Source organism: Pan paniscus, chromosome 8 (genome assembly GCF_029289425.2).
Source record: "Pan paniscus chromosome 8, NHGRI_mPanPan1-v2.0_pri, whole genome shotgun sequence".
In the NCBI taxonomy this organism is placed as follows: domain Eukaryota; kingdom Metazoa; phylum Chordata; class Mammalia; order Primates; family Hominidae; genus Pan; species Pan paniscus.
Genome location: NC_073257.2, coordinates 144,087,679 through 144,104,029, shown reverse-complemented (window position 1 = coordinate 144,104,029; position 16,351 = coordinate 144,087,679). Strand labels below are relative to the sequence as shown.

The window sequence follows — 16,351 nt, the reverse complement described above, 5'->3', positions numbered from 1 at the left end:
GGACACGAATGGAGATGCTGCCGCAGATAGGGGCCTGCCCGGACCCAGGAGAACAGGCCCCAGCTCCCTCTGTCCAGGCCGTCCTCCTCCCCAGGGCTCCTGATGGGGTCCCGCAAGAGGGAGCGGAGCAGAAGGGGCCTGGGACAGCCATTCAGAAGCCTCAGCCCTCGCTCCACCCTTCAGCCCCGCAGGGACCACTGCAACCCCCAGGAGCATAGAGCGAGTCCTGCCAGGGCCTCCAGGGGTTCGGGGCTCACCTTTTCCACAAGCTCTTGATTTCTCCGGTACAGTGCCTGCTTCTCTTCAATCCACTTCATATCCTTGCAAATGGAATTGAAAGAAATAAAGACACTGAGGAAGGAACTCATAAACGAACGTTTAAATCGTGATGTGGCAGAACACCAAAGACCAGTCTGGCCAACGTGGCAAAGCCCCATCTCTACAAAAAATACAAAAATTAGCCGGGCATGGTGCCACATGCCTGTGGTCCCAGCTACTCCGGAGGCTGAGGTGGGAGGATGGCTTGAGCCCAGGAGGTCAAGGCTGTAGAAAGTTATGATCGCACCACTGAAGCTTGTCTTTGGGTACAGCCAAATACCTCCCACCCACGTGTGCCCCCACGCCCATGCAGATGGCTGCAGGCTCACCTGCCCCTGCTCCGCCAGGGCCTTCTCCAGGTCCTCTATCCGCGCCTGCGCCCTCTGCACCTCGGCTTGTAGCTGCTCACGGGTCTGTAGGACGGGAGGAAAGATACATCAAATTTTCTCTAAAAGCCGGGACAGACAGCACACACACTCGTGAGATGTCAGAAGGGTCTGTCTTTTGGTTCAGTTCATTGAGAAGTGACTGTTCGCCCTTCCTTTGGAAGAGATGCTTTCTAAGAGAGGGAGAACTGTTTTGTTTTGTTTTGTTTTTTTGAGACAGGGTTTGGCTCTGTCATCCAGACTGGAGCTCAGTGGCACAATCTTGCCTCACTGTAACCTCCGCCTCCCAAGCTCAAGTGATCCTCCCACCTCACCATCCTGAGTAGCTGGGACCACAGGTATGCACCACCACACCCCCACTAATTTTTGTATTTTTTGTAGAGACGGGGTTTCACCATGTTGCCCAGGCTGGTATCAAACTCCTGAGTTCGAGCAACCCACTTGCCTCAGCCTCCCAAAGTGCTGGGATTACAGGAGTGAGCCACTGCGCCCAGCCCTGGAGGGAGAACTTTAAGGCTTATTTGAAGCAAGAGATCTCACTTAGATTCTAAGGGGAAATCCTGCAGGTTAATTTTGAGGGCCTGTTAGGAGAAATCTTTGTTTAATGAGGATGACACAGCCAATGAGGATGACTGAGGCCTAGCGTGTGCTCAGCCCTGCCGGGTGCCGGCCAGAGGGCTTTGTTCGAGGGACTCTCCACATGGACCCGCTGGAAGCCCCGGGTGGTGCCGCTGCCTGTACTGGAGCTGCCCCTCTGGAAGCCCCAGGTGGTGTGGCTGCCTGTGCGGGAGCTGCCTCAGCCCAGGACTCACTGCCTTCCTGAATTCTGTGTTCCTTAACTGCCAGAGGCCGCCCCACACCTACAGGAAAAGCCCTGGCACTTTCCCGGTCTGCATCCTGGTTTGTGAAGTCCCTCCCGAGTGCCACCGAGGCTTCTAGCCGAGGTCTGAGCCACCTCCCTTAATTCGCTTTGCCGTGGTGGCTCCGAACCATGGGGCCACAGTGGCTCCTGCTCTCTCTGGGGGTAGCTTCCAAGGGAGGGGTGCGTTTCGGGACAGAACGCAGGGTCAGAGGATCCATCAGCCGGGGTGGGGGGTGGGCGAAGGCGTGACCTGTGGTGCCCGCCCCCGAGTGCTTGGTCCCAGCTCCCTGCCCCCAGGCCGTCCTGGGCTCCTCCCATCACCCCAGCCTCTTCCCTCCCTTAAGGGGTCACAATCGTGGATGTGAGCCCTTGGGTTGGAGAATGCTTAGCAGAGAGGGAATTCCAGTTAGTCCTAACCCTGTTTCCAGACAGGGAAACGGAGCCCACAGAGGGCTGTGGGCCCCCTGCAGCCTCAGGACCGTGGCAGGGATGGGCCCACGTCCATGTCTTCAGACGCCTGTCCTCTCCTGCCCCCTTCCTTATCCTGAGGCTTCCTCGATTTCCACAGTGAGGAGGGACATTTCCAATTATAATACAGAATCAGACTGTGGGATGCCGGCTAGTCTATTTTCTTCATTAATCTTTTCTGTATCTTCCAGTTTTTAAAATAACCATGCAGCACTTCTTGGCATCAGATTTTCCTCTGATTCTAAATGACATTAAAAATTTTTTTTACATGCAATTTGGACATTTTTACTCTCTAAGCAAAGCTTCTGAGTTCTTTGTTTTCATGTGGCCCCCGAGCAAATGTTTCTCTGGCACCCGACAGGAAAAAGGGAAGACAGGATGCTTTCTCCAGCTCCTCCAGCTCCTGGCGAGCTTGGCCAGGAGGATGCAGCTGTTGCCCTGCCCCCGCTGTGAGGGAGAAAGGCTGGGCCCATGAGGCTCCGGGATGTCTCGGGGCTGCTGTGCTTTATGATGCTCTGAACCGAGGCCTTGACTTTTTCCTTTCTCCAAGGGTCATGCAAAAATTAAGTCAAAGTGAAAGAGGCGATATTTAAAGTCCCCAGTTACGGAGACAAATCTCTCTGAGCCTGAGGAGGGGACGTCCCCTCCAGGGCCAGCCCCCCCGACTCAGGACAGGAGGAGGGCACGGAGGGGTGGAGCTCTCTCTTAGTTTTCATAACAGACGTCCCCAATGAGGTGCCAGGAAGGCAGGAGGGAAACCAGCCACGTCACCAGGGCGGTCTGGGTGGACAGAGGGTGAGGCTGGCGGCTCCCTGGGGCACTAGCGTGGACCACGCTGGGGATGCTCTGTGGACACTCTCCCCTCGCCCCAAGAGGTCCGTCCCCCACCCAGCTCAGCCACCCTAAGTTGCAGAATCGCCAGACACTGGCATCTCTGGCCCTGCAGGGTGGTTTTGGGGTGGGGAGGCCAACGGGAACCCCACACCCCACAGCTGCCTGCTCTGGAGAACCCCTCAGCTCCCCCAGAAAGCAGCCCGTCTCGCTGTGAGGGGTACCAGGTTCAGGTCCTCCAGAGGCTTCCCCTCCGAGCCTCAGTAAGGGAGGGTGGGGCGGCAAGAGGACCCCCGACCCATGACCCACGCTCTCCCTACAAGGCCTGGTGCCTGCACTGCCCTCCACGGCCCGCAGAGGGCACCCGCCAGCCACACTGGGGCCTTTCCTGGGGGATGACGCTAAGGTGAGCCAGGGAAGTGGGCGGAGGGACACGGCTGCTGGGGTCCTGCCCAGTGGGGAGGCCAGGGGAGAGGGGCCAGGGCCAGGGCCAGGGCAGGCACAGCCTGTGTGAGCTCAGCCTTTGAGAATGAATGACCTCCACAGGTTTCAACACCGAGCTCGATGCTGCCATGGGTCATCGCCATGCTGCCAAGAGTGGAAGAGGTGGTCTGGAAGGAGACCCACCCTGGGCGCTGTGGGCCCCTGCCACTACTACCACCCCGTCTCCCCCAGGACCCTTACTCACACCTGTGCCTGGCACCGCTCTGGGCCAGTCCCTCCCACCTGGGCCAACTCCCAGCACCGGGCTCCCCAATCCCTGGTTTTGATCGGCTTCCATGGGCACCACCAGGACCGAAGGCAAGGGCAGGAGAGGAGGGGCCCAGGCCCAGGAGGGCTAGTGAGGCGGGTGTCCCAGCCCAGGCCACGGGGTCAAGCGGGAAGGCACGAGGGGGGCCGGAACGCGCGCGGTGGAAGTCACGTAGACCTTAACTTCTCGCTCTGCGTCCAGCGTCCCTCCAACCTGCTCCTGCAACAAAGCGTAGGCGCGCTGCAGGGCCTGGTACTCCATGGTCAGCTGCCGGAACCTCAGCTCCGTCTCCTCCTTGGCCATGCCCTGGAGAGACACGGATGCCACACACGCACAGAGACACAGTGTCAGTAGCCAGCACCTCCTCCGATGGTGGGGCCCCGGGGCTTCCCTTCTCCCCAGATATCAAATGGTGTATGGGGGGGTCTCTCTAGCAGCATGAGGGAGGGGACCTGCTCCAGTGTGCAGGGAGGGGCAGCTGCCTGGGGACTCAGTGCTGTTTGGAGAAAGGTTTCCCTGGGGAGGGGAGCACCGAGCCCTGGGGTGGGAGCTGAGTTGGCTGCACGGCTGAGGACAGGGTGAGCCTGCTGGGCTGGTGGCCATGGCTAGGGGCTCAGCTGGGGCTCCTGCTTGCTAGCCAGGCTGCCCTGACCCAGCAGACCCTCTGTTACCAACCAGGCCTGCACACGCTCTGCTCTCTGAAACACGTCCTGGGAAGAAAGCTGGGCTTTGTGAAGGGGGTAAAGTACCCCAGGCAGCACGTCTCCTCCCAGGCGCACTCTTGCAGGCTCACCCTGCTAGCTGCAGTGCCCCCCATCACCCCAGGGAGAAGACAGGTGAGGCGGCTGCTGCCTTCAAAGGGTCCCAGTGGACCCCTGGGGCTGGAAGGGTTGGCCATGTCTAGGAGTGACTGAGCCCAGAAGCCTTGGCCTGGCCCAGTTCCCCTGCCCAACCCTGCACCTGAGGCGTGAGAGGATGTCTTAGATCCCTCAACAGGTCTATGGCCATTGGGCCACCCTCTAGGGTCTGCCACGGGAGGCCCAATCCTTGGCTGTGCCATTGACTGCAGACCCCACTCCTTGTCCCACAGCCACAGGGCCTGGGCCCCACAACACCAAGCCCCGACCTGGTGCTGAAATGGCTGCCTGTGCCTGAGGGTAGCCGTCCTTCTGGAAGAAGGGGCTGGTGGGCAGACACACCTGTGCTGTTATCAGAAAGAAAACTCCTGCTGAACACCCCTCACCTTAATGTGCTCTTGGCACTGAGACCAAACTCCCTGATGAGTGGTTCAGACCCTCCTGGGGAGGCCCCTTAGGAAGGGAGAGTTCACCATACCCCTATGCAGAAGGGGCGTAGGCTCAATGGCAGGAGGAGGCATGGTTTGGCCTTCATGGGAGCAAGAGCGGGCCTCAGCCCACACCCCAAGCCATGTCATGGGAGCTTCTCACTGTGCCCGAGTCGGCTATCAGTGGGTCAGTGCCAGTGAGGGCCGCGAAGGGCTTCCCCGTGAAAAGCTGGCAGCCCATGCCCAGCCAAGCCCAGGACCCAGCAGGAGACCCTCGTTACCTCCTCCAAGCCCAGGACCCGGCAGGAGACCCTCGTTACCTCCTCCAAGTCATCGTCCGGGGTGCACGGGGTCTGGTCCGTCCTGTCTGTTTGGTAAGAGATGGAGGAGCCGTCGGATTCCAGGGAAGCCTCTTCGTCGTATCCAAAGAAGGTCTCCACAACCACCGGCTTGTGACCAAAATGCAACGTGTCAGTTCAAACCAGACCCAGGCACCGCCGCCTCCTCCCGCTGCCCAACGGTGGGGGCCGCAGCCCCACCCTGCGACACACTCCCATCTCTGTCCCTGGCCGCCCTGGCACAAGCCGAGGAGGTGGCCTGGGTATGAGGGGCGCTCTATGGCAAGGCTGGCAGGGTGGGCGGGGAAGGGGCCTGGAGTCCCGTGGGTGAGCGGGTCCTGGCCCTGCCCTTGGTGGTGGGGAATGAGGCCCTTCGTGGGGCACCGTCCCTGCGGTTCCCTGAGGGTGGTACCCGGGGTAACAGAACCGACGATGGGTGCCTTCCCTGTGTGATCTCATTCCCAGTGATGCATTTCTGTTCCATTTTTTAAAGTTTCAGTCCTTGACTGATTGGAATAAAAACAAAAATGGGGTCCTCCGCCAGCTGGTGTGAGAGGCCCTGCCTTCGGGGACCCCCCAGGTTCACCCCGACATCTGCATCTTTAGGGTCCCCTCATCCCTGCCTTTGAGAACCGAAGGGGGACTCATCTGGGTCCCCTTCAGAAGTGTTACAAAATGGAAAGCCTGCCATCTTCTTCAGTCCCTTCTGCCGTGGCCACGGTGGCCTCCAGGTCTCCTCCCAGTTCTTCTGCCAGAACCTTCCAGCAAAACTCCCTCAGGGACCCCAGGGCCACCCGACTTCCCCTACTCCCTGCCAACCACTGGCCCCTGTCCTGTGTGCCTCCCCACACCCTGTGTCCTCCCTTCACAGGGCCAAGGCGTCTGCTGAACACTTCCAAATCCCAGAGGGGTCCTGAGCGGGGAGAGCCTGGACAGCTCCTCCTCTCCACCTTTTGGAGGGCAAGTGTTTGTGACCGAGGAGCATCTCACAGTCTAACAGCGAAAAACACTGCTGACAGCTTAAAAGCCACACACACTCTCACACTCACATACACACACTCACACTCACACATACACACATGCACAGACACATACACTCACATGTACACACATACAAACACACACGCACACACTCATACACATACACACTCACTCATACACACACTCACATACTCACACACACATACACAGACGCATACACACTCATACACAGATGCATACACACACTCAGATGTACATACATGCACACACACATACACATACACACACACACACAGACACACTCTTAACATAAAGCAGGAGATGGGTTAGGTCCTTTGGCAGCTGCTCCAAAGCCTCCCTTAATAAAAACCATAGGTTCATCACAAACGATTCTACTGTAGACAAATGATGACAGGTGTTCACATTTCCTGGGGACGTGGGTCTGCCCTGTGGGGCCTGTGGATGAGGCTGCCGCAGCCTGCAGGTGTGGCCGAGGACGGTGAACGGCAGGACAGGCGAGCGTGGGGTGTGTGGCACAGCCAGGACGGGTGAGTGTGAGCAGCCGCAGCCGCAGCCGCCCGTCCTCAGAGCCGTGCATCCCACAGGTCGTGGGGACTCGGACCCTACACAGGCAGTGAGGACACCAGAGCCGGCACCTCTTCATTGCTAGTGTTGCTGGTATGGTTGTTACCAATTCCTATCTTCTCTTGGAAATTTGAAAGAAACAAGTTTATTAAAAATGATAAACAGAATATTTTCTTTGGGTCCTATTTTGGTCATTTCACAGTAACAATTTTTAGAAATAATAAAATTTTTTTTTCATCTCCAAAGACTGATTCCTAACTAAGCACACGCCAGCATGCTCTCCACACACAGCAGCGCTCTCCACACAGGCGGGCGCGGTCCTCGGCACACACACCCAGCGCCCTCCATGTACACCAGCGCTCTCCACACACACCAGCGCTCTCCACACACACCAGCATTCTCCACACAGGCGGGCGCGGTCCTCTCCACACACACCAGCGCTCTCCACACACACCAGCATTCTCCACACAGGCGGGCGCGGTCCTCGGCACGCACACCCAGCGCCCTCCACATACACCGGCGCACCCCTCTCCGCACACACCAGCGCTCTCCACACACGCGGGCGCGGTCCTCTCCGCACACACCCGGCGTACTCTCCACACGTGCCGGTGTGCTGTTCCTTACCTTGGGAAGTTTTGCCATTTTCTTTCTTTGCTTCCGGAATCTCAACAGCTTGTCCCGCTCCTGCGGAAGCCAGTTGAAGAGGTTGTGTAAGTGATAGAGCAGCTCCACCGGTTTCAGTCCACGGTTTACTGCCCGTGTGCCATCATTTGGATGACAGGGAAGACGGCGTCTGGGGTGGCTGTCCCCACACCACAGCGGGAGGCCCTGGCTCCAGCTCTGCTGCTCGGGGAGCTCCTGTCGCCAGGGTGACACGGATGGCTCCCCAGTTAGGTGGGCTCTGAGCTTGTCTTGCTCAATGGTCCACCAGCTCCCCTTCTAAATGTGTCCAGGGGCCACACGGGGCAGGTGACTTGAGGGGCACACAGTTGTGGGAAGCTGGAAGGGGACTCATGGCCAGTGCCCCTCCGGACCCTGCAGGGGTGGCGTCCACATCTGTGTGGGGACTGGCGCCCTTAAAATACTAAGGAGACCGGGGTCCTGCTGCTCTCCGGGGAACCCATGCTGTGGTTTCATGGCCGTGATGGTGAACCTCTTGGGCTGCGGCTGCCTGTCTGTGCTGGCCAGGGAGAAATGCATGGTGGGGTGAGCAGCCGGAGAAGGGCAGCCATCTGACCCTGGCCATTAACTCAGAAACATGATCGTCCCAAGCTGGTGCTGTCTCAACTGGGGCATCAGTGGGTGTCCCTGGCTCCTCTCTGACCCACACTGAAGGGCGTCAGCCACCCGTGCACAGCCCTGGTCAGGTGGCACTGCAACAACAAAATCCACCCGAAAGGCTGCCGCGGCCGCTTCTGTCTGGTCTGTGAGGAGCCCTGGGCACAGAGTGGGTCCCACGGTCAACTGCGCGGGGAGCGGAGGCATGGGGAAGCGGGCGCTGACCGTACTTACTAACACGCTCTTCACGTAGCCGGCGGTCTCCAGGGTCTAGGAAAGGAAGACAGCATGTTACGGAATTGCTCAGGGTCCCTGTTAGCCAAGCCCCTTGGGAGCCAGAGGACGGGGCCGCAGCAAACAGCCCGCCGGGTACCTTAGACAGTTCATCTATGAGGTTTTGCTGCTCCACAATCTGAAGCTTCAAGAAATCGACTTCTCTCTCATCCTGACTTTGATCAAGGTCGTTCAAGGAACTGGGTCTCCGTATGATTCCGGCTCTCTGTCTCTGAAACGCCAAGCAGCCCACATCACAAGTTGGGGAGTGAAGGGGTCTGGCTGAACACAGTGGGTCGGCGGGGGGGGTCTTCTCCCTCAACCCATGCTGCCACTCTCAGCTGCCTGGCTGGCGGCCTCTGCTCAGGCCTCAGAACAGCCCAGCTGCAGAGTCCCTGGGGAAATGAGGCCGATGTGGGCCCAGTCCCGCAGCAAGGGCAGGTGTGTGCAGCCCGGACAGACACACATGAGCCCTGCGGGTCTCCCAGAAAGCGTGGCTGGAGGGGATCGCTCAGAGCCCTGAAGCTGACACTGGGTCATCTGTGCCCATTTCCCACGTGGCCTCCTCTCCCAAATCCCTCCTGACTCTAACTCAGTGTGAAAAGAAGGGGGCTTCCATAGAGAGGGGTAAGGAGAGCGCCTCTCCCCCACATCTGGCTGAATTACTCATTGAGTAAACTCTGGCTTCGTGGCCTTCGGGGTCCTCAGGGCAGGGGAATGTGGTGACACCGGCTGACGGCCCCCTGCTCCTGGCTCACGGCCTTGGCGGAGCAGAGACTCCCTGCCCCCGACTCCTGCTTGGCGCTGTGTGCCAGGCCTCCTCTCCTCCCCAACAGCCGGGACTCCGCAGCCTCTTACTACCCTCGCCCGGGATTTTCCGAGTTGGAGACGGCCTGTTCCGGGCCCTCGAGTGAGACGTGGGCAAACAGGCCTGGGGAGGGGACGCCCCACAGCCGCGTCCTTTGCAAGGTCAGGGCCTCCTCCAAAGCTCCCCCTCCCCAGGGCTGGGCTTGGCGGTTGCTCCCCTTCAAACATGCGTGAGGCCAGACTCCAGCAGAAGGCCTGGCCACCCGCCCGGGACCGGCTGTCATGCTAAATCTTGTGTGGAGAAGGGAGGAGATGCTGCCTGGAGCTCGGGTGCGACCGTGGCCCCGTGGAGCCCCCCACCCCCTCACCATTTCTATGTTCTCCTGGGTGACAAATTTTAACTTGTTTTCCATTCGGCGTAAAGCATGAGACAAATCCTCGTTCTTCCGACTGAGGCGCTTGTTTTTATCCAGCAGAGGCTTGTACTGACTCTCAGCTTCTCTTACGCGCTTCAACTGAAAGACAAAATTAATCGCACCAGGTGATTGTTCTTTAGGTGACGGAGAACCAGCAGGTCTCCACGCAGAGTCGGCTGACTGACCAGAGCTTGGGCTGCAACAACGCAGTCCCCAGCCCTCTATTTGGGAAGTCCACGCCTCCAAGTGGCGCCCACTGGCCCAGCGCCTGGGTGAACCCACTCGCCCAGCGCCCTGGTGAACCCGCTCGCCCAGCGCCCAGGTGAACCCACTCGCCCGGTGCCCTAGTGAACCCAAGCTCAGGGCTGGGCTCGGCGTCCCCGGGGGTGAGTCCCGTCCCATTGACAGATGGGGATGAAGATGAAGACCAGCAGTCTGGGGCCAGCGCTTTGTTTTGCCAAGAAGGGCTGTGGTAAAACCGCCCAGCCCACTGGACCCTTGCAGACACGCGACAGCTCACGCACCCTCCGGGATATCGAGTTACCTGGAAATCTCAGCGGCTATAAGGACCAATGGCAACAGCCCCACTGAGAGGCCGCGTCTGCACATCCCAGATCATCTGCAGAACAGAGGAGGCTTCTGCCCCCACTGACGCAGAGCAGGGGTTAGTCAACCAGCCCTCAAGGGGCAAATGTGACCCCTACCTGTTTTTGCTAATAAAGTTCAACTGGAACACAGTCAGGAGACTTCGACGCAAGGCTGGTCCTTGCAATGACCACTCCTTTTTGCAAGGAATTTTGAAAGTGGATGCCCCCCAGGTCCCCAACTCCGCAGTCACAAACCCCCGGGGAACCAGAAGCCCCCGCCCGCGCTCACCAGCTCATTCCTCTCTTCCGACAGCAATGCGTTGCGGTCCTCCAGTTTGCGGATAATCGCACTTAACTCCGCGATTTTAAGCTGGAAGCGCCGGGCATCTTTTTCATCCAACTGCTGTTCCTAAAACAAAAATCAACTGCAAATAACGGTTCCTACCCACAAGCCTGGGAAGTCTTTGCAAATCCCAGCACGCTACGGGAACCAAAACGCTGCCGTGGAACGTGCACCTTTGCCTCCACGCGGCTGCCGGGAAGGTTCGGAGCCCCCCGGGGAAAAGGCACCTGGCCTGGCACTGTGGTCGCCGCAACCACGTGAGGCGACAGAACCGACGGGCAGAGCGAGACCCTGCCTCACACACAACAACTATTTCAAAATAACATAAAGTAAAATAATGAAAAGGAGCAGACATGTCGAGAAGTATGCAGATGGAGAGGGCGGGGGCGTGCAAATGCAGAAACCGCGAGTGTGGGTGATGCCAGGAGGACGTCTGCCAGCTCCCAGCCCTCTGCCTGGCCCCTGCCGCTGCCCCTTCAGGAGGGTGCGCCCCCTGCCCCACGGGGCGGCATTTCTCTGGTACGATGACATGAGCACGGGAAAGACACTTGTGGGAGACTTCCAAAAGAGGTGACCTGCCTCCAACGGGGCTTCTAAAGAGCCACTTTTGGGACCCCTGGGACTTCACTCAAAAATTGGTGAAAACATTTGAATCCGGTTTCAAATCTCTCTGGAGTGAATGCTGTAGTCTACCACGCACCAGCAGGAGGGGCTGGATCTCATTCAATGAAGCCGTCTGAATGAGATCTTAAAATAATATTTTCTATTCTTGAAATGTCGCTGTCCTAGGACCGGCTCAGCTCACACACAGTTTTATCCTCAAAGCGAACAAGCAGCATCCAGGATGGTCCTGGGCCCGACTCGAGTTCCTCATTCAACAGGTGCAGGAGAGGCTCGGGGTCAAAGACCCAGAAGGACCAGCTGGACGGTCCCTGGACTTCAGATCCCCCAGTGCGTCCCAGAACCACGACAGAGGATATGAGTGCGGAGCGGCAGCAAGGAAGCGGGTGGAGCTCAGCCCGGGGTGGTCGGCAGACCCCACATGACAGAGCGGCCCAGGGAGGAGCGCAGAGTGGCATGATCACATGAGAAGCGGGTGGGAGGGTGACTGGTGATGAGAGTGCCGGAAATCACCCTTGAGGGGCCAGCTGGGCACGCGGTGGGCAGGGAGCCGGTGCACCAGCCTTCCCGGGCCAGAGGCAGAGGCCGTGTGCTTGGAGATGGTGGCAGTGCATACCCAGCACAGCCTCCTCCCACCAACCCAGGGCCGGACTCCGGGCCAGCAAGTGCCATGAACTGGAGCAGAAGCCTGAGGCCGGGGCCCACGGGAGGGTGATGAGGCTGGGGCCCACGGGAGGGTGACAGGGCCAGGGCTGATGCTATGTAGACAGAAAGGAAGGAGACGAGTCCACCAGCCCTCTGGACCAGAGCCAGAGGAGCTGAGCACCTAGGGCCAGGCTGGGTGGGGAGGTGCCCAGGCAGGAGGGTGCTGGCTCAACTCGGGCTCTGGTCTCCTGGGGGAGTGGCCCATGCAGGGCCATGCAGCCACATGGCCGGGTCTGTCTGTGACACGGGGTGGGCCGGTGGGCCTGGGAGGTGCTTACAGGGCTTCCCGAGTGGTCTGAAGCGTCTCCTGCACCAGCTGCATGAGGAAGTTCCCGTCTGGGGCTGCCCGGGTGCCGGTCGGCCTCTCGGACCTGGGACAGCTGCTCATCTAGAGCCTCTTTTTGGAGCTGCAGTCTCTGAGCATGCCCGGCTTGAACCCCTAACTCTCTCTCCAGCACGAAGACTGCTCTGTCTTTAAATTTTATCTCCTCCATCTACAAGGAGAACAGAACACAATCACACAGGCGGCAGGACACGGATCTGCAGTTACCATAGAAACGGGCGCAGCCCTGCCAGGCTCTGGGCTCTGAGACCGGAAGCAAAAGCGAAGCATCCTGGACTAAGAGCAGGAGCCCGCGGCCCTGGGCTGAGGCACGACACCCGGGCTCCCAGCAGGCCCTGGCTCAGCCGGCTACACAGAGCTGCTGCCAGCGGGAGACTCCTTCCTGACGGTCCCCGGGCTCTGTGTGCTCAGCAAGGCACCCCATTTCATGCTGTCCTGCCGGTGCCCTGGGTGCACACAGGGGTGGTGCTTTCTAGCAGGGTCAGCAGAAACCACCTCCAGCTCCTGCCTCTGCTGTAGGTTGGACAGAGAGGAGGACACCCAAGTTACCCACACTCTGCCAATAGGAAGGTGCCACGGCCAAGTTTCTTCCCTAAACAGGCAGGGAAGACCATGGGGAACAGAAATTCCAGCCTGAAAGCCAGTGCTACCCCTTCCCCAGCCTGGGCCCACTCCCCAGGGGAGGGCTGTGCAACATAGGGGCACCACTGTGGTCCTTGGACACCGCCCCTCCATGCTTCTGGGCATGGTTACAAAGCCAGAGCCCCGCACAGCTGTCTTCAGGCAGAGCCACATTGCTCATTAATCCGGCTGCGAGCCGGGGCTTTTGGGGTGAGACGGCAGCCCAGGGGTGTGCAGGATGTCTGCCCCACCAGTGGCTGTGAGAGGTCGGCGGCCCTCCCCACCCTCCCTACAACGTGGCGCTTTGTGCTCAACCTATGAAGGGAAGAAGGTCCTTCCTTCCGGGGATATGGCAGCCGCTGCCTGCAAGCACCCCGCCCCGCTTCCGGGCAGGAATGTGCCAGCCAGAACGCGGGCACAGCAGGCCCGACAGCCCCCGCTCTTCAGACAGACGCGCTCGGCACTTTGGGCGTCATTTTCCACGGCACTAGATTTATGAAAAGACAAGGTCTTTGGGGATGAACAACTCAGTTTGAAATATATTTTCAAACAACAGAGCAGAATGGGATATCCTGCTGCTTTACCCATTGTTTGAGGTTTAAACAAGCTAATAAATCTGCTATTGCTGAAATTAGCTTGGAAACAAAGAAATGAGATGTCTAATTAGCCTGGATGGAGCAAGTGATGAGCTGAACAGAAGAAAATAAATCCTTAATTGCTAAATCCCCATTTTCTCTGCACACAGCAATGCTGAAAGAGGCAACACAGTCAGTTAGCGGGAATGGGGCCGGTGAAATAAGAGCGTGTCCATCAGCAGCTGTGCCTGCGGCCTGGCATTTACACTCTCAGACTCAAACAAGATTTTCTTTTATCAGGAGCCCCCACCTTGCTCACGGTGGGCTGTTTCCAGCAGCAGGCAGGGCAGGATTTGGGGGCTTCCCATGCCTGTACAGGCGCCGCACCCCACCCTGCACTTCTTCCCATGGGGGGCGGCACACCTGTCTCCTGTCCCACCTGCACCCACACAGACACCCGGGGGAAGAGCCCTCCCAGCGGGTTCCGGACTGAGAGGGCTCCCAGGACATGGGACGTTCAAAGCCGAAACAGGTGTCCTGGTGAACCAGGCTGCGAGCATCACCCCACTGCCAGCATCTTCCACTGGGACGAATGCTATGGCTTCCAAACGGCCACCCTGTGTCCTCTCCTGTGCCTACCCAAGCTGCTCCACTCACAACCCTAGAGTCAGCTCCACAAACAAGAGTCAGAGGCTGTCATAAAACATCCTACCCGGCACTAAGAACAGGATCCACAACACTTGCTGGAGCCCCCGGGTGCCCCAGAGCTCCCATCTCCCTGGGCCCCACACCCTCACCCCAGAGTTCCCATCTCCCTGGGCCCCACACCCTCACCCCTTAGGTACCCTGTCTCTCAGGCCCCCATACCCTCACCCCATAAGCTCCCATCTCCCTGGGCCCCACACCCTCACCCCTTAGGTACCCTGTCTCTCAGGCCCCCACACCCTCACCCCTTAGGTACCCTGTCTCTCAGGCCCCCACACCCTCACCCTTTAGGTACCCTGTCTTTCAGGCCCCCATACCCTCACCCCATAAGCTCCCATCTCCCCAGGCCCCACACCCTCACCCCTTAGGTACCCTGTCTCTCAGGCCCCCACACCCTCACCCCTTAGGTACCCTGTCTCTCAGGCCCCCATACCCTCACCCCATAAGCTCCCATCTCCCACACCCTCACTCGTTAAGTCCTCTGTCTCTCAAGCCCCCACACACTCACCCCATAAGCTCCTATCTCCCCAGTCCCCCACACCCTTACCTCATAAGCTCCCATCTCCCTGCCCCCCGACTCTTCCCATACTCTTCATCCCCTGAACTCCCGTCTCCCCACAATGCCCCCATATCCCCTCACCCCATGAGCTCCCTCTGTTGCCTTCCCCACCCACCAGGACCTCCTCACTCCCAGCTGCAGAGGATGCCTGGAAACTGGAGAGAAGCCCCTTGGGACGGTACTCTCCAGGACAGGGGGTGTGCAGGCCGACACTGAGGCTGGAGGAGAGAAGATGCCCCTCCACTCTGCCCGCCCCCGACTTGCCTGCCCCCAAGCATGCCCCGCACAGTGTCTCTCTGCATGGGGCCCCGACATGCAGCATCACAGCCACCTGTGACGGCTGTCCATAGGCAGATCCCTGAGCCCCCCAAGATGAGCATTTAGAACCTCTAGGGTGGAGCCTGGGAAGCTGCATTTTATAAGCCTCCCTGCTGTGAAGCCCACGGACATGATCTCACCACTGCCCCACAGTGCTGAGGCCCCTGCACACATGCGTCTCACCACAGCCATGAAGCATGCTCACTACACAGGCCACGTCATCACCCCCAGCATGGTCACTGGCAGCTGTGGCTGCTCCCAATCTGGGCTGACCACGCCTCAGTGCTGCAGACAGGTGACTGCCTAAGGTGTTGGCAGAGTACCTGCAACCCCTGAGCAGGTCTCCTGACCCGGGGCCCATGGAGCCAGGATCCTTCCAAACACTGGGCCTGTGCAGGGAGCCCTCATGTCTGGCAGGCGTCACTCACACCACCTCTTCCTCCAGAGGGGTCTGCACCTCAGGGGAGCCCTCCCTCCGCATCAACTCTTGGTTCCGTGGGTGGTGACGTGAGCATACGAATGCGCCTTGTGAGACAGAAAAGGCTGCTGCTCCCAGCGGATGTGCTAGAGATAAGGAAGGAGATGTGCTTTGTCCTAGCTGGGGCTTGCTTTCCTAGCACAGAGGGTCTTAATGAGAGAAGGAAGGACCCCCATCACCCAGCTCCCAAGAGCTTAGAATGGGTGGGGGAGATGGGAAAAAAATACACAGATGAGATACAGAGCCTGGTCCTATTATTCCCTGTGAGAAAGCAGAGACCTGGGTGGGGATGCGTTGGAGGTGCTAGAAGAGGCCGCCAAGCCTCCCTCAGCCTCTGGTGGGGTAGGAGAGCTCGTATGATGAGGGAAATGTGACATTTTAGGAGCCCAAGCCCCTTGATGTCCCAGAGACACCAGGACTTACTGCATGTCTGGGAATTAACCCTTGGGAATTTTTCTCTAGACAGAATGTCCAGGTCCCCCTCAATCGTGGAATAATCTGCCAATACCATGAGAAGGTGGTTCCCAAGCTTGGTGATCTCGTGCTGGAATCACCTAAGCAGCTTTGTGAAAAAAAAAAAAAAAAAAAAAAAAAAAGGTACTGATGCCCAGAAACTTCTGGTTCCAGACGTGATAGGGTAGTTGGCATTAGACTTACCCTTCTGCGGTGAACAAGTCTAGAAGCTGAACAAGATACACAACGCAGGGGCAGGAGAAGGAGACAAGGAAAGCAGTGCCTGTCAGCACAGGGCCCCGGACACACAGCGTCACAGCCCCTGCGACCGCTGTCCACAGGCAGATCCCTGAGCCTGTAGATCAGTGCCTCTCATCACGGGGCCCCGCCTCCCCTAACGTTTTCCCTGAGGGCGTTCTTGCAACCTCTCTCCTGGGAAACAGAGCCCGAGCTGCAGAGGCCTC

The 16,351-nt window shown here is 58.8% G+C and overlaps 1 protein-coding gene across 22 annotated transcripts in view; it reads right to left on the bottom strand.

Annotated features, from left to right (window-relative positions):
- The window catches only part of JAKMIP3 (Janus kinase and microtubule interacting protein 3), a 157,467-nt gene that overhangs the window by 47,196 nt on the left and 93,920 nt on the right, over positions 1-16,351 (bottom strand). For 10 of the 22 annotated variants that reach the window (XM_055093495.2, XM_063607600.1, XM_055093494.1 and 7 more), the window contains exons 4-13: positions 12,114-12,329; positions 10,456-10,575; positions 9,532-9,678; positions 8,457-8,588; positions 8,318-8,353; positions 7,430-7,489; positions 5,222-5,350; positions 3,794-3,922; positions 648-731; positions 258-320 (exon numbers count right to left, since the gene is read on the bottom strand). In XM_055093495.2, coding sequence (XP_054949470.1) covers positions 258-320; positions 648-731; positions 3,794-3,922; positions 5,222-5,350; positions 7,430-7,489; positions 8,318-8,353; positions 8,457-8,588; positions 9,532-9,678; positions 10,456-10,575; positions 12,114-12,329 — 1,116 coding nt within the window. The remainder of the gene's footprint in view (positions 1-257; positions 321-647; positions 732-3,793; positions 3,923-5,221; positions 5,351-7,429; positions 7,490-8,317; positions 8,354-8,456; positions 8,589-9,531; positions 9,679-10,455; positions 10,576-12,113; positions 12,330-16,351) is intronic. The other 12 variants (XM_063607602.1, XM_063607603.1, XM_055093506.2 and 9 more) reach the window with 4 other exon arrangements.